We start from the raw sequence: 27,489 nt of genomic DNA, 5'->3' as shown, positions 1-27,489 counted from the left end.
AAAAAATTGTTTAGTTTCTAAACACCTAACTAAACACTTTTCTGTGACAGTTTAAAAACACTGCGACGCGTTTATATATTAAACATGTTTAGGAACTAAACACATGCTGTGTTTATTTTCAGCACACCCTAGGTGTTTATCACACACACATGTTTATGTTTTAAACGGTTCTGATGTTTAAAAACTAAACACCTGCTCTGTTTATAGCCTAAACACCAAACGTTTACACCATAATCACTCACAGTGTTTAAATACTAAACACCGCACAGTCACATAATCACCCACAATGTTTAAGATCTAAACACTGCACCAAAAAATAAACATGACGCACTGTTTACAATGTAAACACTGCGACATGTTTATTCGCTGTGACAGATTAAAAACACTGCGACATGTTTATTTGCCATTTGAGTGTTTATTCTCAGAACACATGTCTGATTTTTAGATCGATCACAAAATTGCATACACTAAACATGTGACATGTTTACATATTAAACATCGCAATTTCTCAGCGTTTATATGAGACATGTTTACACCTTATACATGCTGAGTCTTTATATGAGACATGTTTACACATCATACATGGTAATTTCCACGTGTTTATATGAGACATGTTTACACATCATACATTCATACATGCTAATTTCTACGTGTTTAAATGAGACATGTTACTCATCATGCATGTTAATTCCCATGTAATTATTAATGTAAAGTGGATTGTTTCCACTTTTGCATGGAATGAGATAAACGCATAACATTATATAGAATTTACCCAGTGATGTACCAAATCATCAGCACACTTACATCGCATAATACCAGGGAAGACCTGGGTTAGCTTTCACAAACATTTTGGCTACAAGAGTCAAATGCAATTCTCTGAATGCAAGTTATCAAAACATCAGTCAAAGCTTGGGCAATATCTGATGAATAATAAGTTAAAATCCTTTAAAGGGGAAATCGAGTCCAATAAATACGATAAAAAAGAGTAAAATCTTATAAGTTTAACAGTAAAAATTTGAATAAAATCGGATGAAAAATAAGGAAGTTATAAAATTTTGAAGTTTTGCTAATTTCTGCAAAGCAGTTAAAAGTGGATATGAATATGCAAATGAGTGAGTTGACCTTGTCATAACCTCACAATTTTCCATTGATCGTATACAAAAAAAAAAATGATGAAATTCAATGTTTATGTTAATGAAATGTGAAGCATTATGGTATTGCTGGTTGAATAACTTCAGAAAGTGATCAGTTAGATATATCAGGACTTGAGCCTCGGGAATAATTGCGTTTGAATAAAAAACGTTAAATTAAGTAAGTTGTGAGGGAATGACATGCCCACGTTGCCATTTGCATATTCATATTAACCATTCAAGAACTGTTTCCTCAAAAATTAGCGAAACTTCAAAATGTCATAACTTCCTTATTTTACATCCGATTTCGATCAAAATTTTACCAATGAACTCTTAATATTTTACTCTTTCTTATCAGACTAACTTGTATTTGGACTGGATTTCCCCTTTAGATATTGCCATGTTTTGCTATACGACACCATACTGAGTTAAATGCAAGATACCTGGGAGTCACTGGCCTGTACACGAAGACGTAAATGAAATTCTCTCCTATACACACAGTAAAGTTTGTACATGTATATGCAGGAAATGGCATACAACTCATTTTGGAGAAAAAAAATATTGCATTTAACAATTACTTTTCAGTCACATGTAATTCTTGGCCTACTTTCAAGAATTGCCGTCTTTCTACTGTATTCAGAACTAATTCTTAGCATTGTAAAACAAACTAATAAACTTGTTGATTGTGAATTGCAACTCAACGCTTCGGAAGCTTGACATGTATGTAACACCTCCATGAACATAACTGCAGTCTGTGAACAAATCCCTGCCGACCTTGAAGATTGCATCAATTATTGGCAAAGTGCTTTGGGTACCCGAACCAGATTAGGCTCACGGCAAATTATACCATGCACAACACTATGGTCGTATTGGTACTGATCAGGGAGTGTAGATGATGCACTCCATCATAAAGAGACCCCCCCCCCCCCCCCAAAAAAAAAAAAAAAAAAAAAAAAATGTTTTCACTGTATTTAGCCTGTGGTGAACATCTGCACTCCCTGATCAGTACCAATAATGGAACTTAAATACATACATGATATTGTTCTTTTCACTGCGACGATCACTGAAAGTACATGTAAGCTAACAGTACTGTATGGATTTTTCACTTTTGCTATTTTGAGAGAAATATTAGAATGTTAGTGGATTTCAAGGGGTGAGTGAGAAAAAACTTCTACAACTGTACCTTGCTAGAACCTTGGAGAAAGAAGTCAAACCCAATGGGTATACATGAATAGTCTATTAGAGTCTAATCAGTCTAATCATACTCCACATAATCATGGTATGGAGGGCTACTTTCAATCTCGACACAGCAGAATTTTTGGTAAAGACAAGAGGGTATGAACAAAAAAAAAAATAATGCATTGCAACTGGAGGCGGGAGGGTATGCAAGGCTGTCATAACTATGAACACGCAATGTGATCAGCAAGACTCCTCCCTTGCCAATTTGTCAGTCAGTTGCAAGACTCCTCCCTATTCTCCATACATGTTGTACTACATTTCTAATACCTCTCTCCATGTGACGGATTTCAAGAATATCTCAGAAAGAAAATATTAACTACCGAATACTGCATTTCCTATCAGGTCTACAAGAAAATTGCAAAGAATTCCCAAACAAATACAACTACTGGCCTCTTATTTGCGTCCAATATCTGCTGATTGTATAGGAAGCACCTGAGGGAAAAAAAATGAAATGGCAGATATTTTGATTTGATTTGTTTTAATTTCTATATTACTTTTTGCACAAGAATATAACAGACAGCCAATCGAACAAAGTTCTTGAGTAATACCTTAACAGTGAATTACAAGGACATTGGTTGATGAATAAAATGAAGCGAATGAAACTGTTTTTCTTAATAGTGCAAAACGATTTCGAGCAAGTGTCTTTACATATTAGATAAAATTACAATTTTACGTACCAGCTGTTAAAAAAAGACAATTACACATATCTATGAGCAATAAGAATGCAGGTGACCATTATCGTAAGCACAGAGGACAATAGAATCGCTTTGTTTTGGATATCCCAGCCATTTCAAAACCAATTTTCATCAAATAAGCATTGAATTCCTCTTTGAATTATATAAGCCCCCTACCTTCATATTTCTTTAGAGGTTCGATCGTCATTATGTAATATACACACGAATACACACACACGGAGAACTGAAGCCCCATCGCATACAAAACACTATCATACCCCATATGATTTACTTTACTAAGTATTGTATTCTAGTATACAGGTTTACATGCACACTGTCAGTGAAGAAAAAAAAAACAATAGAAAGGTTGCTCTAACAGGTGGGATGCCTCCTAATAGGTCTGTAATAGTGCATCATGACGATGTGAGACATCACATGGCTAGCGGGGAAAAGATCATTAATATTCAAAATTGTTATCCATGGTTCATTTCTTTCATATGGCATGTAGGCCTATAGATATACTGTATATCAGTATATCTTGCGATGTCCTTGTAATCCTCAGATGTTTGCACTTTTAGACGGGTTGTATAGAAGTAAGCACATGCATCTTTCATTCTAATCCAGACAGGTTTGGCGTGATCCCTGATCAATTCTTCCACGACGTGCTGGTGCTGGTAAAAGAAATGATTACACAAGGAAAACAAATCAGTTGGCTTTGCAATACAATGGACTTAACTGCTCCCATAGATTCTGAAAATTATTGGGTAGCAAAGAAGTGGACTGAATCCATAAGCAAGTTCACATAATTAAAATGAATGACAGAATCCCTTCGTCACATTAGCACTTAGTGTCTTGCGTCAGTCTTTACTTACCTTGCTGAATTTTCTGGACATAGTTCAAGTCTTTGTTGTTGTTGTTGTTGTTCCTTCTTTTTTATTCATCATCACTATCAAGCAGAGTTACGACCATTACTGTATCCTTTGTCTCTTGGGTGAAGATTTTCACATCTGTAATTTACACTTTCAACAATATTTGCAATAAATCAATTTTCCATATTTATTTTAGGTAATGGAATGGATTCGGGAGTCGGGAGTAGGTCCCCTCCCCCCCCAAAAAAAAAAACAAACAAACAAACAAACAAATAATTTAACAAACAGACAAACAAACAGAAGAACTTAAAGCATCTAAAATCTGCATTTTATAGAAAATCATTTACATGCCCTTTAAGTAGTATTGGGGGTACCACCTATCGTCACCCTAAGGATCTGTAGCTTGTTTATTCTAAAAATATAACACAAATTCGCCTAATCCTTACCTCAAATATGCCATAAATACTGCAGTTTTGAATGTCGTGACCGTCTCGTTGATTATGAATCTCCGTTTTAAAATAGCGCAATTTTAGTGCGTGCGTTCCGTTTTCTTCGCGCAGCTAAAAAGGGTACCTTGCGATCGCACCTTAAATACACGTGAATTTCACAGCCATGCGTCGTTACTGAGTGGATGTGTAATTGGAGCGTTTTTAGCTTGGTTTGTTAGTTTGTTTTTGAGTTTGATTTTCGTTTCTTCGTTTTTATTGTCTTTATAGCTAATGACACTTAATCCCGCGCGTACCTTTTCGTTCTAGAATCTATACGCAAACAGCCATGATACGCAGGGTGCCGATGGGAAGGTACCCTGCCGATAGATGGTACCTTACTATACCATAAATATTCATTGATTTAGGCTCTGCAATTTTGAGTACTTACTTGATTTCCACTTTCCACATGGGTAGTATACAGTGATGTACTAGACGTCTATCCCCAGTTGATTCACTCTGCTGACTGCACCATGCCTCGTTCTCTGCCAGCAGAGGTAATGTCTTGCAGAATCTATACAGTCGTCAGGACATCATCGTCACCCACTTTGGTGCCATCGGCATCCCTTTCCAAGACATCCTAATGGATGGGCTTTACATTCAAATTTCACCACCTGTTGAGTTATGAAGAATTTACAGGGAATAAAACTGAATTTCACTCAAAATATAGTCACTAACCCATCGTCATTCACATGAAAGATACTTCATAACTTCGTAAAAGATACAGTGAGTTTACCCGCTAGGCCGAGTTTACCCATAACTACGGTACCGGTAATCTGTAGAGTGTAGGCCTATTGTAAGCGTTAACAACACTAACACGTTACAGTGAGCGTTCCCCGTTCTATAAACGTTAGATTTGTTAGAAATAGAAAACTAAAACAAACGAGCAAAATCTTTAAGGGCGTAGCCTATTTCTACGCCTACTACAGTTTTACATTAAACGAGGGCAATTTTGCAATAAATCTTGTTATTATCCGACTTAGCAGGCTTAGCAGACTTACCGCTTTCATGCAGGCCGGCCAGGCTAGAACTTGATCGCTTCGACGCCATCTTAGCTAGATCCGCTCCTTGGCCTTTAGCTTTATGCAGTATAGTAGTAGTGCAGTCGATCGAGCGAGTCGTACCAAGCATAACAAGTACCAAGCCTAGAACGAATGCGCACGTACTGTGTAGGCCGCGCCTACGCACATCACGCTGCTAGGGCGCAGCACCAGCCAGCCAATCAGACAGATCCATCTGTACAGGTACGTATACGTATACGCGCACATCTCCTTTCCCGCCAATTGTGCATTGATTATGGTCATGATATGCATAGCACGAGTGTGCGCTATGAAGCGCACGCACAGGGCACCACTGCGTGCGTGCGTTGTGGCCGCGGCCGTCATGTCACATGCGCTGAGCTGACTTGTAGAGCATACGAGTATCACAGTGTTTATGTTAAACATGTGCGGTGTTTAGAACGTGTTTACGAGGCGTTCTAAATGTAAACGCGTCTGTTTACCCTGACAGTAGAAGTGTTTAGGCCTAACCAACAAACATTTGGGTAATGCCCTAAACCATGAACGAAATCATTAACAAAGGCAATTCCCATTTTTTTCTAGCAGTTAGAATATAGGACTGTACATGCGAAACCAAAATATAAATTTATTACAGTTGTATTACATATTTTTAGGTTATCCTTTTTCCTTATTGATTAGGCATTTCCGTGAAAGGCCTAAAACATGAATTATTTCATAGTGCATCTTGATGTCGTAACAGTTTCCACTTTCTCGTGATAAAAGGAAACTAGAAATTGCAATTTACACACCATTTCCAACACTTCTCCATATATATATATGGACATATTGAGATTAACATAGCGTGACCAGAATAAACACTCCAACTAAACACTCCAAGCTAAACACTTTAACTCTCAATACTTTACACGTGCTATACACACCGGGTGTTTAGATGTTAAACAAAGTGTTTAGATTTTTAACACTGTGTTTAGTTCATAAACATGTCGCATGTCGCATTTTTTACAGTGTATATATCTATATCTATCTATCTATCTATCTATCTATCTATCTATCTATCTAACTGTTGGACATGGGGGTCTTGTTTTCATTCAATTTTCCTCAGGAATATAATCACGATGTTACGCTGCGAGTCCGTTTTATTGTATAGGGGATAAAGACAAGACTAGAGCTATCAATATCAGCAAACATGTGACAGACATGATAGGCCTACTTGATTATTCACTCATTCCCAGACGAAAAGCACAAAGCAAGAAGAATTGAAGAATGTTCATCAAATCTGAAGAAATGAGGATTGTTCAAATTCTTGAAGTGTTTCATGTTTTTTACGAAACAGTGACGATAATCAAAGTATCATGGGCATATTCGGCACACGTTCGGCCAGATGTGGTGTTTTCCCTATTCTACCAAAATTACCAAACAATTTTACAAGGATAGGTGGCAACACTTTCTAGTACTTTGGAATTACATCTTTTAAATGTGGCATGGGAGCGCATCGCTCAGTCTGAAACGAAACGCATCAAGTAAGTCTCCTCCAAGTCGCGCCTGTTACATCACACTTACGCTAACTCCCGTCCTCGGTATAAAAATGCACATTGCAGCTGACCGATTTATAATGCGGCATCTGCCTGCTAATGCGTTAACTTACTAACTGTGCCGGACGGGTAATGGTAATAGCGAACAACAGGATCCGAGGAAGAATTCATTCAAAAGGATTCTCATTATCCGCAGACCCAAAATAAAAACTTCAGTGTGGTGAGGTTTTGTTCGGTCTGATAATCGCTTGCAAAGGACCACATAACCTTGGTCAGCCTGTCGGCGGAGCGTGTAAAAGCAAAATGAGCGCCATGTGAAGAAAGACGAAAATTACATCATGCGCATCAGGCTAACTCGCCATTTAGTTCGTGACGAGCAGATCTTCTTCGGAAAGGTTTATATAAAGTGATAAGAATAGAGGACATGAATAAGAACGGACGAAAAGGCATTAAAGGAATCGTCATCAAAAGGATTCCACAGAAATAAGAAAAAGGAAAAGTATTTCTGACGTCAAGGCGGGAAGACGCGAGCGCACCATTCGGTATAGAGAGTGAAGATAAAATCTATTTTCTTCTCCATTTTATGCGCGTCTCCGCTGCAGGTAACTCTGTTCAAATTATCTTATGTCCAGGATTATAAGCCATGATTATACTACGTTCTTTACACATTCGTCATACTATTCTTCGAAACCGAAAGTCGTTTCCGTTCATTCAAACGCAGGAAGGGCAAAATGAAAAGAAAAAAATTAGAAGAATTGCACAAGAATGGTCACAGTCATGAGTGTGTTCCAAGTCGCCGACCACTTGGGACGGCTAATGAGATAAGACATTGCATGTCCCACTGACCTTTTTTCACAGACGCAGTCAAAATCTTTCTCATCTTTCTTGTTTTTTAACTTAGCTAAGACTTCCATGACATGCTGTCTTGAGATTAAATGCTTTCATCCGAAATACAATATAGTTTTCTTATGGGGCAAACTCTCCTGTTCGAATCCGACCACAGAATGATAAGCACGGATATGGAGGAAGGGGAGGTCAATAGCCCTTGAGATTTAAATCGAAAGCTGGAGGGCGTCGCAAGCAGCGCTGCATGTGTGATTTTCGTGCCTGTTCCGACCCATTAACAGTGTGGACAAATCAGGTGCCTCATGTGACCCTCTTGTATAACTATAGGACAAGGCAGGACTCACTGTGTATAGCACAAGATACACCCATACCGCATGGATACCGGATCACGGTCGACCAGTTGGTGAGATCCTCACACCAATCAGCCACTGATTATACTAATAGCAAACGCTGTCAGAGAAGATTTTGCAGTGCATTTACTTATCCCTTTCTCATTATGACAAAGGATATGACGTATGGGTGTACGGGGGTTAACAAGAAACCACGCTATGATACAGACTATACTCAAATAACAATTTAAAAGGGACTACTTGAGGAAACTTGGCCGCCACCACTTCAACCAAATTTGGCAAATTCTGCATGTTCAAGAAAATTTATAGCTTTTCAACTACGATTTTCATTGCTACTATGTGTGTGAAAAAATGTTCCATTATTGAGAGTGCGACAGAAAAAAAAAGTTTGTCCTTATTGTAAGAACTTCCCTGGCTATTGTGAGCTATATACTAGTAGGCCTATATACCTGCTTTACCTACGACGCAAATTCGCACAATCCGAAAGCATAATGGAACGGACACAGCATTCCTTCTTTGCGGGTTACACACTGAGTCCACAAAACCCAGTTGTGAATTACCTTAAAACATATTACAATGTGGTGACTGTGGAGTGGAGGTTTGGGAGCGTCAAATATTTGCTATGTTAGAAAGTCTTGAACTGGACGTGTATGTGGCGCATGGGCCGCTTCACAACTATGCATTCTCGACGTCTGCAAAGCGAAATATTCCTAGCAGAAAGTGAGTGATCATTGTAAACATTCTTTTGTCATTGTCACGGTGACTTCAGCAATGGTTGGGAGTGTCCCTCAGATGCACTGGCGTAGCCAGGGGGGGGGGGGGCGATGGGGGCGGTCGCCCCCCCTAAGATTTGGACCGGGGATTTGGGAGGCGGAAAAAAAAAAATGCGTGTATACTGTATGCATGCACATGAAGCGGGTCTCCTTTGCAACCTTTCATCAAATAAGATATATTCTTTTAATATTTCACTCAAAGTGTGCACCAGATCGTTGAATTTCAATTCAAAATATGCAAAATCTCTCGTGCTTGGGAGGGGGTACCCCCTCCCAAACCCTCCCCCTCTGTGCCTCTTTCCCTAGCCAAGTACACTTTTTAGATCTACAAACAATTCTGAATAATTCTGAGTGCACAAGACTTATCACTTATATTCCGAAAACTGAAGGTTCCCTCATGTATCTTAAGGGGAATTTCCCCTTTTAATCGACCCTTTCCTCCCTCAGCCCCCCCCCCAAAAAAAAAAAAAAATCAGTGTTTTTTTTTTTTTGTGTGATTTCTCAAATGTTGATTCCATCAAATATGCGTATACGAGATATCTCAATTTCAACCTTAAAAAGATAAAAGCTCCATCGGAAGGGAAGGGTGGAGATAACACTCGCCCACGCCTTCTCCCTGCTCGCCCCCCCCCCCCCCCCCCCGGCCATGCAAAGAAGTAGACTGTGGCTATACCCAGATCGCTTTATTTCAATTCTAAAAACGCAAAAGCTCCGCGAGCGGGAAGGGTTACCCCCCTTCCCCTAAGCTCTATATACCTCACTAGACTTTATACATACGCACAGATGGTGCACATTCGGAATAAGAGCTAAATTCCGTGATTTTAACACTTCGATGAAAAAGTATTGCACCAAAAATTTGCACCAGATCGCTGAATTTCAGGTCTGAAAACGCAAAATCACCTTCGTGTGGGAGGGGATATGCCCCTATCTAAACCCTCGTGTGCATGCTTTTTCTGTTTGATTGCTGAACAGACAGCGTTCATGATATTCAGTGTAAGAATTAATACAAGAAGACTAGTGTATCTAAATTATACCATTTTATAGGCAAATGGTTCAATAATAATCTACACTAAAATATACTGCAACCTTAAACAAGTGGGACTGTTTCAACTCGTTAAAACACGCAAAAACGTGCACCAAATTGCACCATTTGCAACATCAAAATACAAAAAGTTATCGCCGTGGGAGGGGGGACACCCCCTCCCACACCCTCCCCTACCCCCTCGCTCGCTCCGCTCGCTCGGGTTCAGTCGCGTTCATGATATTCAGTGAAGAGAATTGATACAACAAGTGTATCTGAATTATACCATTTTATAGGCAAATTGTTCAATAATAATCTACACTAAAATATACTGCTACCTTAAACAAGTGGGACTGTTTCACGTCGATGAAACACGCAAAAACATGCATCAAATTGTATCATTTGCAAAATCAAAATGCAAAAGTTCTTACCGTGGGAGGGGGGACACCCCCCTCCCACACCCTCCCCTCCCCCTCGCTCGCTCCGCTCGCTCGGGTTCAGTCGCGTTCATGACATTAGTGAAAAGAATTAATACAAGAAGTGTATCTATAAATTATACCATTTTATAGGCAAATTGTTCAATAATAATCTACACTAAAATATACTGCTACCTTAAACAAGTGGGACTGTTTCACGTCGATAAAACGCGCAAAAAAATGCATCAAATTGCACCATTTACAACATCAAAATGCAAAAAGTTCTTACCGTGGGAGGGGGGACACCCCCCTCCCACACCCTCCCCTCCCCCCTCGCTCGCTCCGCTCGCTCGGGTTCAGTCGCGTTCATGATATTCAGTGAAAAGAATTAATACAAGAAGTGTATCTATGAATTATACCATTTTATAGGCAAATTGTTCAATAATAATCTACACTAAAATATACTGCTACCTTAAACAAGTGGGACTGTTTCACGTCGATAAAACGCGCAAAAACATGCATCAAATTGCACCATTTGCAACATCAAAATGCAAAAAGTTCTTACTGTGGGAGGGAGACACCCCCTCCCACACCCTCCCCTACCCCCTCGCTCGCTCCGCTCGCTCGGGTTCAGTCGCGTTCATGATATTCAGTGAAAAGAATTAATACAAGAAGTGTATCTAAATCATACCATTTTATAGGCAATTGTTCAATAATAATCTACATCAAAATAAACTGCTACCATAAACAAGTGGGACTGTTTCACGTCGATAAAACGCGCAAAAACATGCATCAAATTGCACCATTTGCAACATCAAAATGCAAAAAGTTCTTACTGTGGGAGGGAGACACCCCCTCCCACACCCTCCCCTACCCCCTCGCTCGCTCCGCTCGCTCGGGTTCAGTCGCGTTCATGATATTCAGTGAAAAGAATTAATACAAGAAGTGTATCTAAATCATATCATTTTATAGGCAATTGTTCAATAATAATCTACATCAAAATAAACTGCTACCATAAACAAGTGGGACTGTTTCACGTCGATAAAACGCGCAAAAACATGCATCAAATTGCACCATTTACAACATCAAAATGCAAAAAGTTCTTACCGTGGGAGGGGGGACACCCCCCTCCCACACCCTCCCCTACCCCCTCGCTCGCTCCGCTCGCTCGGGTTCAGTCGCGTTCATGATATTCAGTGAAAAGAATCAATACAAGAAGTGTATCTAAATTATACCATTTTATAGGCAAATTGTTCAATAATAATCTACATCAAAATAAACTGCTACCATAAACAAGTGGGACTCTTTCACGTCGATAAAACGCGCAAAAACATGCATCAAAATGCACCATCTACAACATCAAAATGCAAAAAGTTCTTACCGTGGGAGGGGGGACACCCCCCTCCCACACCCTCCCCCCCCCCCCCCCCCTCGCTCGCTCCGCTCGCTCGGGCTCGGTCGCTTCGCTCCCTCGCAGACTAACCGCCCCCCCCCCCCAAGATGAAATCCTGGCTACGCCGTTGCTCAGATGCAAATATGTTGATTGTGTAGGGCCTATACTAAGTAGTCCAAAGAAAAGCACGGCGAATAACGACTGCCAAATACACGTATGACGTTCCCTATTCACACTACAATTCGTCCATGATCACATCGTCATGTCAAGCGGAAAGAACAATGTTTAACTTGCGGCGACTGTACTATACGCCCTATCAAGTGATCTGAGAAACAAGAAGATGTGCATATATATTGTTGACTGTATAATGCCCCAATAAGCTTACTGGGAAAATGTTTCCCCAAAAAGGTCAGGTGTAATTGGAGCGTTTCAATGTTCATTGCAGCAGTCATTTTTTCCTTTCATTGTTTTCATGACACTTTTTTTTCATTATTTTCAAGACAACATTGTAGCTGTACACATCTAATGAAGATATGTCATCTTCCACAAAATTAAATTATCCAAGTATACTTATTGGTTGTTATTATCACGGTTCTATTCTTTTTTTAAATATTTGTGTGCTTTCTTACCCTGTACCTGTTCATCTGAGTTAACATTCTGGCCTACAAATTGTTCGGATTTCATGATTACAGACGTTCCTTGATGTTGTTATTAATATATTCAAATTGCAGAATTGTGGTTAAACCCATTCAACAAAAACAACGACAATAATTCTAAGTATATGATTATGATAGTGAATATAAAAAAATAGCAGAAAATAAGTCAAAACTCACATTCACTCTGCGGAGATGGCGGAACCCTATTCCGAACCAGTGCGATGACGACGAAGATGAGAATTGGCCAGAAGAATTGAGTGATTGCCAGAAGCTGTTGAGATCAAAGACGATACAACGAATGCAAGGAAAAATTTAAAAAAATGAAATAATATAAAGACATCATTTTGATAGTCCTTGCAAGTACAGCGGACAAGATCATGATGACGGTTGTTCCTTGCAGGGGGTGTATGTGTGTGTTGCCACTAACTTGTGCTTAAAGGTCCTCAACATTTTAGAGCAGGGATTTACAAGATGTTCAAGATATCACTTTTGATGCATATGTGTATGTCAGTTGTATCACAAAACATCCTACCATATAAGATTTTTGCAATACAGCCAAAAATGGTTGGAGATATCACTATTTTCTCATTAAACCATAACTGTAGACGGCTTAGTCTGGAAACATTTGTATTATACAAACTGTTGTTCACATTTTGTATAATTAACAATACTTGTTCAAATTTTGACATTGGTTGTTTCTATAGATCCCTAACTCACATATTAGAAACAATAGTGCCGGGTTTTTGTTTCATCTGCAAAATGGTAAATTATTCCTTATCCCCTGTGTGCTTTGAGTGTTGACTGACACAGGAAACCCCATAGCAGTATACTCTCTAAAAAGATCGAGTGAAAATATTCACTCTTAAAGGAGTGAATACAAAAAAGAGTGAATTTAGAGTAAAAATCGGAGTGAATTTTGAGTGAACACGTTCATTTTCACTCATTTTGGAGTGACCTCAGGGATCACTCGAAGATTTTGGAGTGATCCCTGAGGTCACTCTAAAACTAGTGAAAATGAACGTTTTCACTCCGATTTCACTCTAAATTCACTCTTTTTTGTATTCACTCCTTTAAGAGTGAATATTTTCACTTGATTTTTTTAGAGAGTACGCAATGCCCAAAGTCCCTGGCACAGAAAGGATTAAATCTCTATTCAGGCTCGTTTAGAACAGTTCCAGCGTTCGAATCTATAACCCAGGCCCATGTACCCTTAAAGCACGGTAAAGTTGGGTACCCACTACACCTTTTGCCCCTCTCCATAGGGGCCGCGTCCATGGTGAGGGCCCGGGCAATACTTATTGAGTGCCCGTTGTGCTCTGTTTAAATAGGAACTTGAGTTTATACGAAAGTTTGATTTCATTGTATGCTGGCACTATGCCTGGATAGTTGGGTTCTATACAGTATAGTTTTGGTTCGGCATAGATTTTGGCATTAAGTAAATGTTCAGTGGAAAAAAAATATTCAAAAGTTATCAGTGTATGTCAATCACTTCCATGCATTCATCCAGTGAAGGACAAGATAATTAGAAACCCACTCGATCCTCGATTGACCGGTTGGAATGGTGCAATTCATTTACTCACAAAATTAGCGAAATTACATGTGAGCTATATAGACCATCTACATTCGATTGGCGCATAACAATGAATTCAATTATTTTCATCTGGTAATTACGGAACAGATCTGTTGTAATTTACGTGAATAAACCGACCGTGTATCTTAAACACAATCCGCACAGAATGGGCCATATTGCGGGTCATATAATCCATTTACGAAATTCATCCTTGTGCTTATTTCTTCTTTGTTGTCGTCGTTGTTATCATGAAATAATTGCAATACACGGAGAAAACAATTACCAGAACAATTATGGTAAAGAAAACAAGTCATGTGGTATACAATCATAATGATAATAACTTACCGGATTCCGGATCATGAGCTTCAAGTTTTTCCATAGTAGCAGCCCGACCTGCGAGACCACGCCCATGGTTACCAATAAGGGGGATCACACCCCGCCCACGTCTGTTGAAAAACTGTATTCATAAAAGGAGAAAAGAAATCAAATGAATCAACAATATGATTTAAAACTGTTAACAACAACAGTCTGTTTAATAATCAATCGAAGAAAACTTTCGAGTCATGCTCTCATTTCACACTCTTGCTCTCTCTGTTGCTCCGTATGTGTGTGCATGTGTGCACGTGCGTGTGTCACCGATATAATTATGAACGACGCGAGAGAGCTGTTAATTTACAGGTTTGTGTACTCGTTTTTTTATTGAAGTTTATACACCAACTATAGCTTCAAGCCACAAAACAGCTTTTTAAAAATGCGGGAAAATATATCGTGTTGCAAGATTCATATGCTTTTCTTTACTCTATTCGCATGAAACCCAAAATCTTTGAGAGTAGACGGATAGCTAATCAAAACAATAATGATAATGATGAAAACAATGTACTATCACAACAGTACAAAATTGTCGTGGTTGTGATCTACTCTTGCCAGCATTGCTACTGACATGAATGTTCTCTCTTTATTACTGAAAAATAAACGTTCCTGTCCTATGAAACAAATCATGTACATCAGGCAAAATAGTTTTTTTTTTTCCATATTGCTCCAATTTTCTCTCCATCATCACAATCTAATAACATCGTAGTGATAATGTGCGAAATTAAAAATTCAATCAATCGTCGATCTTCTCCAAGTTTCTCAAAACGAAGGATGCGGCACAGAGGAGTAGCAATAACATTAATTGCATGTTATCTTATGTCGTTTTTGTCAAGTTGAAAGCAATGAATGCAGATAAATTTTGCTACGTGACGATTCCACTGCAAGCAAAGCTTTTCATTTCAGGTGCAGAAGCAAGATTTTTTTCCTTGTTAGTTCGAATAGAAGAATCAGGAGTATACTTTCGGATCATGTGTGAACTTGTGCTGTCCCAAACGAGCGTATACGAGATATGATTTTATATCAACTAATAGTAGGAACTAGATTAATTCTATTTCAAGCAAAGTTTCATGCATCGGCATAAGTCTATGATAATTACGACTTCAGGAACGCCGGGCACAATTAGCTTTTATGATTAGAGTATTAATTAAGGTGTTTTTTCATAGCCACTCGAAAGTCACTGATAGTGTTTGCAGAAATACTTTACAAAACCTAACCCATATATTGGGTGTCGCCATCACTCGTCTTATTAGTATCTTAAATAGGGTTGACAGAATTATACCGGAAGTCGTAATTCTGGGAAGGACAACGCAGTCTGTCGGGGTAAGTTCTATTTCGAGAACGTCTATATACAAGCATAAAAACGAATGTGTGTGTGCGTGTGTGCGTTTGTTCGTTTTTCTTTTTGAAGTTGGGAGTATATGAACGTGTATGCGTGTTTCTATGTATGTGCATGTCTGTGTGTGTGTGTGTATGTATGTATGTCTGTATGTATGCATCGGACTGATTTCTTAAAATCAGCAACTTTTTTGAAGTGACATTGTAGAGGAGATGTGAAATAAATGCATTCATACTCTATGTATGGATGTGTAGGTTTCATAATTACCTTCCAAATTAATTGATTCTGCGTGTGTATAAGTGTGTGTCATTTTGCGCAAAACTCCCGGAGTAGATTCTTATAATTTCTTATCGAAAACAGAATAGCGGAAAAAACAAACAAACTTGTAAATCCCAGGTTCCACTCTGATTACTCTAAGTGGAAATGTAGCAAACGTTTTTAAAAGGGTGGGATTTCCGCGATATGATATGGCGCGCGTTTGTGTGTGTGTGTGTGTGTGTGTGTGTGTGTGTGTTCTTTTTCTTTCTTTTTTTTTAACTTTCTGGTGGGTGTGAATTTCTTTTACACATTCTATTGACTTTGCACTGACTCCCATTGTTAATCAACACAATAGTCATGTCTCTTTCATGTTTGCTATTTTACCTCTGATCTATCGCACTCGATCCTTCCCTTCACTCTTCAACGCTTTCGCGGTCACTTTGGCGTTCCTGCATGATTTGATGACCTACATACATTTTTAACTCCATTTCAGAACTGATTCTTTGCTAGAACGGTGAGAGCAGAGAATTCACACACACGAATTCAAGGATTTAGAGCAGACATTTAGTCATTATAAATATTAAAAAAACACACGAACGAGGAATTCTCTGGGGTCGTAGCGTCAGAAGCAGCTCTATCATAGCCCTTGATGAGTTGAATTTCTTATACCTCTGTCATTTCTTTTGTACTGACACTTTGTACGCTTTTCTGTTGTGAACTATCTAATCTGATCGTTAATACGTTTATTTTTTTTCTTTTTTCAATTTTGCATTCACCTCCATGTATGATTTACTTGTGAATATACAGCATTGTCAGTCGCGTTCCTTCTCAAAACAAGTTTCATCCTAACATCATTAGTACATGTATCATCCCAGCTGGGGTAGATTATTATGTCAGTTCTGGTTTCGATTGCTTTTATATTAATTTCTGCTCTATTCGCTTTTATTTCTGCATTTCAATTTCGATATAGAATGGCAAAATGTGACAAAGTGTTGGCATTTGAAATGGAAATTGCAGTTACCTTGTGAAAGTTGTAATCATGCTGATATTCTGGGCTAGTAATTATTATCTACACAACTCGTCTTTTCTCGTGTCTCAGCGTCCTCTTTCTATAGAATCATTTCTTTATGCAGTTTTTGTTCAAAGCATATATTCTTCGGATTGCTTCGGATAGATATCCAATTGTCAAGAGTCATGATTATTATATTGTCATCATGTCATTGATGTCTATTATCATGTTACTTGTGTCAATTATAATTTTACTTATGCCAGTGAACATTACTATTTATGACGGATATACTAGGCGTGTAGTCATTTTGTTCGTTTGTTGCTTGTTTCATTTTGAAAAACACGAATGGAGTAATGGTGACAAAATTCTATGTATCATTCAAAGAGATGGTACAGTATTATCATGTAAAAAGAGATTTTAAATCTCTTCGATAAATATGTATTGTTTGAATATGCGTATGTGGCGTACGTGCGATTGTGTTTAGATGAATGTGTGGTATTGTCTGCACTATGTGTGTATGTGCACTGCATGCGTGTGTGTGTGTGCATGAGGTTCATGAACAGACACTTAGCGCTTTATACTATAGTGCGTGCGCATTGTTGAACAAGTATAATCATGTTTAGATCTGAGCGTGACGAAAGGTTCTTTTTTTTATGTTTCCTACAGCGCCATATAAATGCATGTGTTGCTCTTGTTACAGCGCCCCGCGACGGGGTTAGTGTTGCTCCAAGTATTTTATTCAGGACGGAACAAACATCCTACACGACACGTGCAGGCATGCACATTCCGTGATGGAAAGCAACAATTAGCGATTCGACAATGCAATCGCCAACTCATACAGAAAAGGTGACGAAAATTTCTCTTTTTCTTTTCATCTCCATGGCCTACCCCCACCCCCCCCCCCCCCACCCCCGTCATGACTATTCAAGTGATTTGCGTAGCTTGTAGCTAGCTGTTCGAGGACGCATGAAAACCAGGTAAGCAGACGGAACAACTAGTGGAGGGGTCGGACAATGTCGGAGGGTCGCATTGGAGAAAAGAGAAGTGAGAATACAACACACATACTGTACAACATACACGACATTGCACGGTGCCATCTTCCACTCGATCTTGTGATCTGGAGGCAATGACTGCGAAAGAGGGGCGTGGCTGTATGACGGGAGAAGATTCTTATTCGTGCAAAAGCCCCACAAGAAAATTTTGCCTCTTTCCTAAGTGACACCTCTATGACATCTATATACTATTAATATATGATTACGCTGTGTTGTGTTCGTTTTTGGATTGGTTTGATTTTGCACCGTTTCTATGAAGGGGAGGGGGAGGAGTGGAGCTCTCCCAACCCAACCAAGAAACAATCTCCATTATGTCCCTCACCAAGAAAACCTTCCCCAGTAGTTTTGTCACATTACTCCCTCCCCTCCCAAGAGATGATTGTAATCTTACAGGCCCGTAACTATATTTTTTTTTTTATGGGAGGGTTCAGAATTAGAATCAGCTGATCAGCAAAAAAAAAAAAAAAAAAGGCTCCCCCGTGCATTTTTCCGTTTCTCGTGCCACTTCCGGGTTTCATCGGCTAACAAGAATAGACAAACAAACAACGACTCTTTTTTTTTTCTCTTCATTTCTGCTACTTTTGGCTGCTGACAATATCATCAATGATAATCAATAAGCACCTATTGCTCCCATCAAAATTAGAAATTAGAAATTCATGGCAATACATGTACCAATAATATGGGTTTTAATATAATAGTGCTATAAAAACACAACTATCATAACTTTTATCATTGGACCTCGGGCATATTTTACAATGGGAGATGTTGCGAAATTTTTACATGATAAGATGTTTTGTACGGAAGCTTTAAAGTGCCATTCGACTTGGAGACTTGGCGAGATAATCTATCTTGTCAAGTCAACATAATAGCTCTATCATGTCGACTTATCAACTTTATAAGTTGACATGGAGACAAAAATTATCAAGTCAAGTCGATTTCTAAACATTTAAATGTCGTCATGGCAACATAACATATCTTGACAAGTCACATCTAAAAAGTTACATGTCGTCTTGGTGAGATAAGGTATCTTGCCAAGTCGACATCTAAAAAGTTACATGTCGTCATGGTGTGATAATGTATCTTGCCAAGTCGACATCTAAAAAGTTACATGTCATCATGGTGACATAATGTATCTTGCCAAGTCGACATCTAAAAAGTTACATGTCGTCATGGTGAGATAAGGTATCTTGCCAAGTCAACATCGAAAAAAGTTACATGTCGTCATGGTGACATAATGTATCTTGCCAAGTCGACATCTAAAAAGTTACATGTCGTCATGCCTACATAACGTATCTTTCCAAGTCGACATCTGAAAAGTTACATGTCATCATGGTGACATAAGTTATCTATCCAAGCTGAATAAATTTGCATGAATTTGCATAATTAATGAATTTCACTATTTCGTGTACAAGTTTCGAAGCCCTCACCAAGCTCGGCCATGAAATGACGGAGAAGTAGCATTTTCTAACATTTGAGCACACACGGATAGACGCACGGACGCATGGACGAACACACACACACACACATTCACTTGTTATATTTGATGGTTTTGATTTCATTTTTTGGTAAAATATACACCATGGTATTAATTTTTATCATCTTCCTCCTCATCTTCTCTCACCCTTTTTATATGTCCTGATCAAGCAAGAATCACATGGATTGTGTGGGATATGCTGTGATAGAAAGAAAGACAGCTTTTTCATTCCATGTGGGCACACAATCTGCCTTCCATGCAGCACATTCTTTGAAGAGAATGAAGGAAGAGATTGCCCATTTTGCAAGCAGAAAATACAGTCTGTTCGCAGTTTGTATTATTAGCTACCTTAGACCCTTAGTTTGTGTCTGAAAGGGGTGCATTAATGCATAATGATCTCCCAATTCATGCCTATGTGGCAGTCCTCGATAAAAAGAGGAATTCCACCCAAGTCAGTCCTGTGTTTCTACAGTGTGTTTCTAAAAAAAGGGACACCAAACCTCAAAGGTAAATTATATCACAAATGCATAGTTGGTTTTTTTTTGTAATTTGTGTGCTGAATTAAAAAGTAGCTCATTAACTTAAATTTGACACCTTGCTTGCGTCAACATTGCCATGGGTTTTGTTACAGATCGAGTAAGGTTTCTTTGAAGAAAAATGATACAACATCTACTTTTTCCAAGTTTCAAAGAACCCTTATTCTCTAACTCATGTCAACGTTGACGCAAGCAAGGTGTCAAATTAAAGCTGGAGAGCTACTTTTTATTCGATTATACAAATTACAAGAAAAAAAAACTATGTATTGTTCAGTTGACTTTTGAACTTGCCTTTCCTTTTTAGGAACACACTGTATGGAAGACGAATTAAAAAATAACAATAATTGATCCAATCATGAGTGAATAAGGAAACTACAATCATTAACATTATCTAGTACAACTGTACTTCATTGTCAGTTATGCAAAATGGCAATGCTGATGAAATCACAGTATTTTTAGGAGTAGTTCTCCATTCACATTTTACACAAAATTTCTCATTTTCCAGAGTATGTATTTTCACATCTTAAACTCTGAGTATATTTAGAACAGTTGTCACTCTTTGTCAAACAAATCCTTAGAGTATAGGGTAGAAAAAATGTAGCTTTCAAGAAAATTTAGAAAATGGGAAATTCTTATGTACAGAGAATGCAATGGAGACTTGATGACCCATGCACCATAACGACATGTAATTTTTTGTAAGTCAACTTGGCAAGATACCTTATGTCACCATGACGACATGTAACTTTTTAGATGTCGACTTGGCAAGATACCTTATGTCATCATGACGACATGTAACCTTTTAGATATCAGCTTGGATAGATAACTTATGTCGCCATGATGACATGTAACTTTTTAGATGTCGACTTGGCAAGATACCTTATGTCATCATGACGACATGTAACTTTTTAGATATCAGCTTGGATAGATAACTTATGTCGCCATGATGACATGTAACTTTTCAGATGTCGACTTGGCAAGATACGTTATGTAGGCATGACGACATGTAACTTGTTCAGATGTCGACTTGGCAAGATACCTTATGCACCATGATGACATGTAACTTTTTAGATGTCGACTTGGCAAGATACATTATGTCACTATGACGACATGTAACTTTTTTCGACGTTGACATGGCAAGACACCTTATCTCACCATGACGACATGTAACTTTTTAGATGTCGACTTGACATGATAATTTTTGTCTCCATGTCAACTTATAAAGTTGATAAGTCGACATGATAGAGCTATTATGTTGACTTGACAAGATAGATTATCTCGCCAAGTCTCCAAGTCGAATGGCACTTTAAAGCTTCCGTAGTTTTGTGATACAACTGACCTATACACATGTGACCTATACACATATGCATCAAATGTGATATCTAAAACATGTAAAAATTGCTTCTCCCAGTGGTAAACAGTACCTTTAAAGGCATGATATCACATTGACCAGTGGTATATGTGAGCTCTGAAGCACGATATTCATTGTAAATTGTGATTCTACATAAATAAGAAAATCTCACATAAAATGGAAACTTAACTCCAAATATTTCAATCCTGTCAAATCAATCCTATTCAGTATTTCATAACGGGGGTTACTGATCAACCGTCATGCAAAAGATCAATAGTTTAACTGTTAACTTGACATATTTGACAAGGGAAATGATACATTTCCACTTTATACAGAAATGTGTGAACTTAGACGACACATAATACATTTGAAGAAAAAAATATCGAAGTACGCCGTACTGTATGTTGCCTTCCACGCAGGCTCACCCGTCTGAGCTGACTTATCGCATAAAATTGGACAAGAACTAACTATGATAATAACCAAAGTTACTGAATTATTGATCGATTTCGTCACCTTCTTTTTTTTTCTCTCGTTCAATTGTCACGGCACAACGTATTTTGCTCCCGTCCACGTCTATTTCATGAGAACTAAACCGTACAAAACCCATGTTGCTCTCGGTTTCCATAGTTATACGCTCGAGAATAGAGATTAGTTTACAGATAAGGGTGTATCCATAAGGGTGTAATATAGGGCGCCTTTTTGTCGTCGTGTTTTATTCTCTCGTTATTCGGTTTCTTCTTTTTTTTAACTTTGTTGGTCTGGATAGGGGTAACGGATTGTCAGAAGCCAGTTTCCTTACTGTGAATCAACCGACTGACTTCTCCGATCAAAATTACAAGTTCGAAAAAAAAAGTTAAAAATGGGACATGTGAGGTGCGACAGCAGGCCTGTTTGTAGCAGGAACAAGAGCTTGCGTCATTTGTTTCATGGAAGATTGTGTAGTGGTCTGTGTATGAGAGAGATAGATGGATAGATATAGAGAATGGGAAATAGAATGGGATATATTCCCACTTTTCCATGTTTTGTTCTCTAGACTTTTACACCATCGATGAACACAGATCCTTCATTATCTACGTATAAGAGAGATTGAGTCAGTGTTTCCCTTCCCGGCAAACTTGCCACTTTTTTTCTACCATGTATTAGCACCAACAATATAATTATTATGATTCCTCGTGCTGAGGGGTAAATAAGCAAACAAATAAACAAACAAACTTCAGAGTGACTGATATGAAATCTGATATAAAATGTACATGAACTCTTCATTTCGATCACGGGTGGAACTTAGGTCGATCCAAATATGAGCCAATCGTTTCTATTCGGACCAATGAACGACGTGATGTAATAGTTCTTTGACTCTAATTCCAGCTACACGTGATAACATTTCAGTAAACAAAGTTTGTAAACACATTTTGGAAAAAAAAATGTGGTGGTGCATGCTTCTCTGCTGAACGTAAAGGAGGATTTACACAACGAAATACTGTATATTGCAACGAGAGAAAATAATGTTGCTCCGTGTAAGTGTGGGAGCGTGTTTGTGCGACTTTTTCACGCCTATAGTAGAAGTAAATGAGGTATTCGCATTTGGCAGGTAAATAAATCATTGCTGAGATTTAAAAAAAAAAGATCCCCGTTATTGGCAGACGGTAAAATGGCTCTCATGTCTTTCAAGCCTGCAAATTTGTTAAAAACAAATCCGCCATTAATGACCAAGGCACCCACATCAATATTCATACAGAAGAATCACGCATCAACGGTGACACGTGGTTTTCCTAAAGCAGAAGCATAATGGAGACATTATTAAAACTATGCACATTAGATACGTTTTTTAACCTTCTCTCTCTCTTTGTTAAATGTCTGTTTGTTGGATGTATGTTACGTTTTAGGTTTTTGGTAAATGATTTAAACACACACACACACACACACACACACGTGCGAGGCTTCTTGTGTGTGTGTGTGTGTGCGCGCGCGCGCGTGTGTGTGTGTGTGTTTTTAAATAATTTACCAAAAACCTTGTAAGCACATCAAATGAGACAATAAGAAATCCTTTCCAGATACGAAGATTATAGGATATTGACAGAGTGTACAGATCCATGTCCCAAATTTAAGGCAAAAGTATAGGACCTGTTAATAATTGTGTAAAGCTTGTATAGGACCTATCGTTTAAAGCTTGTGATGTCGAATTAACAAACTTTTACAAACCTATAAAGTTGAATCATGGACCCTACCACAGGGACCATGGATGAATATACAGGTATAACAAACACCGCCAACTACACTGTATCAAAGTTTTTGGTTCACGATGTTACATTTTGTGTTGTCATCAATGCACAAACGAATGTTAAATTTCTCCAGGACTGAAAAGCGCTAAAGTGAATGAAGTAATGTCGTTTGGTAGTAACACTTGGGTGCAAAATTTTACATTGAACAATAATGTTCACTTTCTTGTATCTCACAACACCTGACACATTACACTCGGGTACACACATCGGTATGCACCTCCAAAATGACATTTACCTGAAATCCATGAAATTACTCTCACCGAATGGAGACTATCAAGAACTAAGATCATATTGATATGTTGTTGTGTGTGAGAGAATGAAAGGGAGAGAGAGAGAGAGGGAGGGGGAACACTCACACAGACCGTATTTTTATGAGCCCATGGTCAATTACGCAGAGTAAAAAAGTGTTTTTGTCACCATTTTTTTCTTCAAACCAGCGAGGGTTCAGTCATTCACTGATACATGCGTTGCATTTGATTAATCTTGCGAGTTGTTGCTAGATTGTTAGGTGGCCAAGCGGGCGTATAAAGGAGCTTGATAGAAAACTTTTTACAGTCACGACAGTAGAAAACTCGAAAAGCACCCAAAGTTCAATGTGTAGCTTTCTCACAGTTTGTAGAAGTTTCTGAAATCAGATTATCGAGTCAAGATTTCAGTTGGTGATCGTTTCCTCTCATATCTATTATGTATATATACATATGCGTCTGTTAAAAAAAGAAGTCGACAAAATTAAGAGAAAGCGTTCAAAGTAGATATGTTTTATGTTTCAGGATGAAAAAAATGCATCATACCGGTGTGTTAACGGAAACGAAACAGAACGTGTCTCCTAGAAATTGCCCGGAATGAAAACGTGCTTGAACATAAGAATCCTACTATCAATTTCGGTAGACCGAAACGTAGTGACATAATATACTTTTAGAACTGAAATAGATTTTTGACCTGACATTAAGTGTTGCGATAGGTATCCACATAATATGTCAAATCATATAAGTTAAAACACCTCATCCCTTCCCTTCCTGCTACCCCCCCCCCCCAAAAAAAAGAAACACACACACACACACACACACACACACACACACACAAGCAGACAAGTTTAAACATATACGTGTGGATATATTCACCGGAATCTCTGATTTCTTCACCGTCATTTCGTTGTTTTGAAGGGGGTTCAATTTCTTTCTTTTATTTTTGTTTCATGAGGGGGGTGTAAAAACTACATAATAATGTACTATCAAAATTGGATACAGGGGGCACTTTGGAAGTGACGTCATTTTCCAAATTTTGTACCATGTAGTGTCAAATATCATGCCATCATTCTGAAAGAGTTGAAAATACAGGTAATCACGTGAAACATTTGCAACCAATCACTAGCAGAGGATAAAGTTTTGATCCAAGAAAATGGTCTTGACTTCGAAGATATCGAGATCCCGAATTCGAGTCCTGCCCAGTGACTACGTTTTTGACGGCCAAGATGTTTTCACCCACATTGTTCGTCCCAACCTACTAAAGGTTACGGCCTACTTGGCGATGCTGTGGCCACAGAATAATAATGGCAGAGCCTTCTGGAAAAGACAGTGCTAATAGAGGCTACCCTCGGGAAATAAGGCCATAAAACTGCGCATGCTCGCAAAGTGACAGATCCATTTTGAGCGGTGACGACGAGTACCTTTTTTTTCGGGAAAGCCCATCCCCCCCCCCCCCGAATTCTTTGACAAGACTACGCATGAGGCTATTAGGATTTGTTACTTCATATGTTTGTTTCATTTACTTTTATATCCACTGACTTGTCGCTCAGCTCCGATTCAATTCAATTTCAATTTTTCGTGTTTCTCACGAAAATGGCACGGAAAATGCAGATATACAATACCAAAATTACAAAGCATAAATTAGGTGAAACTTCACAACAGTCTGTCTCAATATAAACGCAAAGGTCTTTTTACAGTAGTGTTCGGCTCTTTAGTATAAGAGAAATATAATCCTTTGGAAAGGGGAGGTTTGTCCCAAACAACATCTTTGCCATAAGTATGTAAAATCAAGCTCTTATTTTAATATCCATCATCTTAGTGTTGTTAGTTTCAAAAGCGTCGCGTTGCAGCCATAATTTCACTTGTCAAGAAATTTTTCGAATTCAATAAACCAAATGACAATTATACCCGCACACTTACCGAACAGTCGAATTTGTCGCGGTACTCTATACTAGACCTTCCAAAATAGCTTATCGTAGTTATGATCCTCAAAGGAAGACCACGTCTTGAAAATATTTCCTCACTATTCTTTTTATCACTCTTTCCTCCCTTGCTGGACTGTCAAGGCACGTCACTCGATAAGGGCGACGAGTCGGACCTGCGACACAAATCGCGCCGTGCGTGCTCTCACCTGAACGTCAAGTCTGCTGGGTGTTTACCAGCAACGCGACGCAGTTATGAGAAAATACGTGCTATATGTGACTTATCAAAGACCAGAGCTGACGAACGTGCCGCAAGAGCAGGTTCATAATATGTAGAACCGCGCGTGAAGAGTCATCTATAGGGAGCGATCGCACTTCGGTGGACGAAAGTTTTTCCTCCCGTGTACCATAAGGGCGTCACGTGGTTGGTAATGTCACTAACCGAAATAACTTATTGTTATAGTTGTGTCGCCTGTTCAAGCACAACTCCATGCGTATGCGCATATTTAGGTCTACATGACAGGGTACTAGTGGGGGGGGGGGGGGGGGGGGGCTTGTTGCACCCCAATAATCTCATTGGGTGTTTTAATTAGAGCAAATGCGATATTATGTGGGATGTATATTCAAGGCTACAAATCCGTAAACAGGTATGACGATACTGAGCAAGCCCGTGAACTTGTCGCCTTCGTTACTTCTATCGGTCCGGCGCACCTGCACGGCAACCAGCAGAGCACAAGCGACCCACATAATTACGTCAATGAAATACTATAGGCCCTAACCCTCGTTTTCACTTATTCAATTCGAGCATGCTTAATAAACTCAAACAAATTTCGTGCTTACAAGCCCCAAATCTTGGTGCCTTACTTCATTGAATCAGGGCAACATGTTTGCGGCAAACAGAGATATCTCCTCCTTCTCACGCAGTTCCTACCATTGCGCCATCAAGTACACGGTCCTTCAAATTATTTTGTTTGGAATACACTAATCTTGATCATTGACCTTGATGACTTTATTTCTTTAAGATTCTTTGCAAAGAGGTAACAGTTCAAATTTCTATCCATCGCACCAAGGTAAAATGCCGTTGGAAATTTCCCACTGACATTATAGCACTAAGAGGAGATATATACACACACAAAAAAAGGCAAATTTCGGTAACTTTTCATCTTAACCTCCTTCACATTTATATCGTATACGAACTTTTCAGTGTCAGTTTCATTTTATAGGTTCGCTTGTACAAATAACGAAAATATGACAAATTAACACCAATGTACCTACAAGAATGACAAAACTGAATGTGTATGATGTTGCTGATAACATGATATAGACACACAGGTATATGAAAGAATAGATACAGTATATGAACATAGAAAGCATAAACATGTTACCAAAGCATGTGAACATACATGTAATATACACATTAGCGAATTAGGTCCTACAGTCAGACAGTACAAGAAGAGGAGACCGTAATCAATAAGCAATGTTCTTAATTGGGATGACGGCCTCCGGACTATCATCTCTCTCCTCCTTGCACAGATCACCCCATTTAGGAAATTGTTGGCTGTAGTACATGCATTATGAAATCATATTTTAGTATGTAATACATGTAGTACAATGTATACAGTAGCAATCTATGACTTTTATCTCTCAACTTACGCAACAACATTTGCTTCACATATTTTTTTTTG

The 27,489-nt window shown here is 38.7% G+C and overlaps 1 protein-coding gene across 1 annotated transcript in view; it reads right to left on the bottom strand.

The window, feature by feature from the left end:
• The window catches only part of LOC139716165 (uncharacterized), a 172,228-nt gene extending 146,111 nt beyond the window's left edge, over positions 1-26,117 (bottom strand). Inside the window, exons 1-3 of the mRNA XM_071627725.1 lie at positions 25,803-26,117; positions 14,319-14,430; positions 12,581-12,674 (exon numbers count right to left, since the gene is read on the bottom strand). Coding sequence (XP_071483826.1) covers positions 12,581-12,674; positions 14,319-14,384 — 160 coding nt within the window. The 5' untranslated portion in view covers positions 14,385-14,430; positions 25,803-26,117. The remainder of the gene's footprint in view (positions 1-12,580; positions 12,675-14,318; positions 14,431-25,802) is intronic.
• Between the last annotated feature and the right edge of the window lie 1,372 nt (positions 26,118-27,489).

This window comes from Diadema antillarum, unplaced genomic scaffold, assembly GCF_040938485.1.
Source record: "Diadema antillarum isolate AM-2024a unplaced genomic scaffold, OU_Dant_1.0 scf00000062, whole genome shotgun sequence".
NCBI lineage: Eukaryota > Metazoa > Echinodermata > Echinoidea > Diadematoida > Diadematidae > Diadema > Diadema antillarum.
The sequence above is the reverse complement of the archived record's forward strand: the minus strand, read 5'-3'. Positions and strand labels throughout refer to the sequence as shown.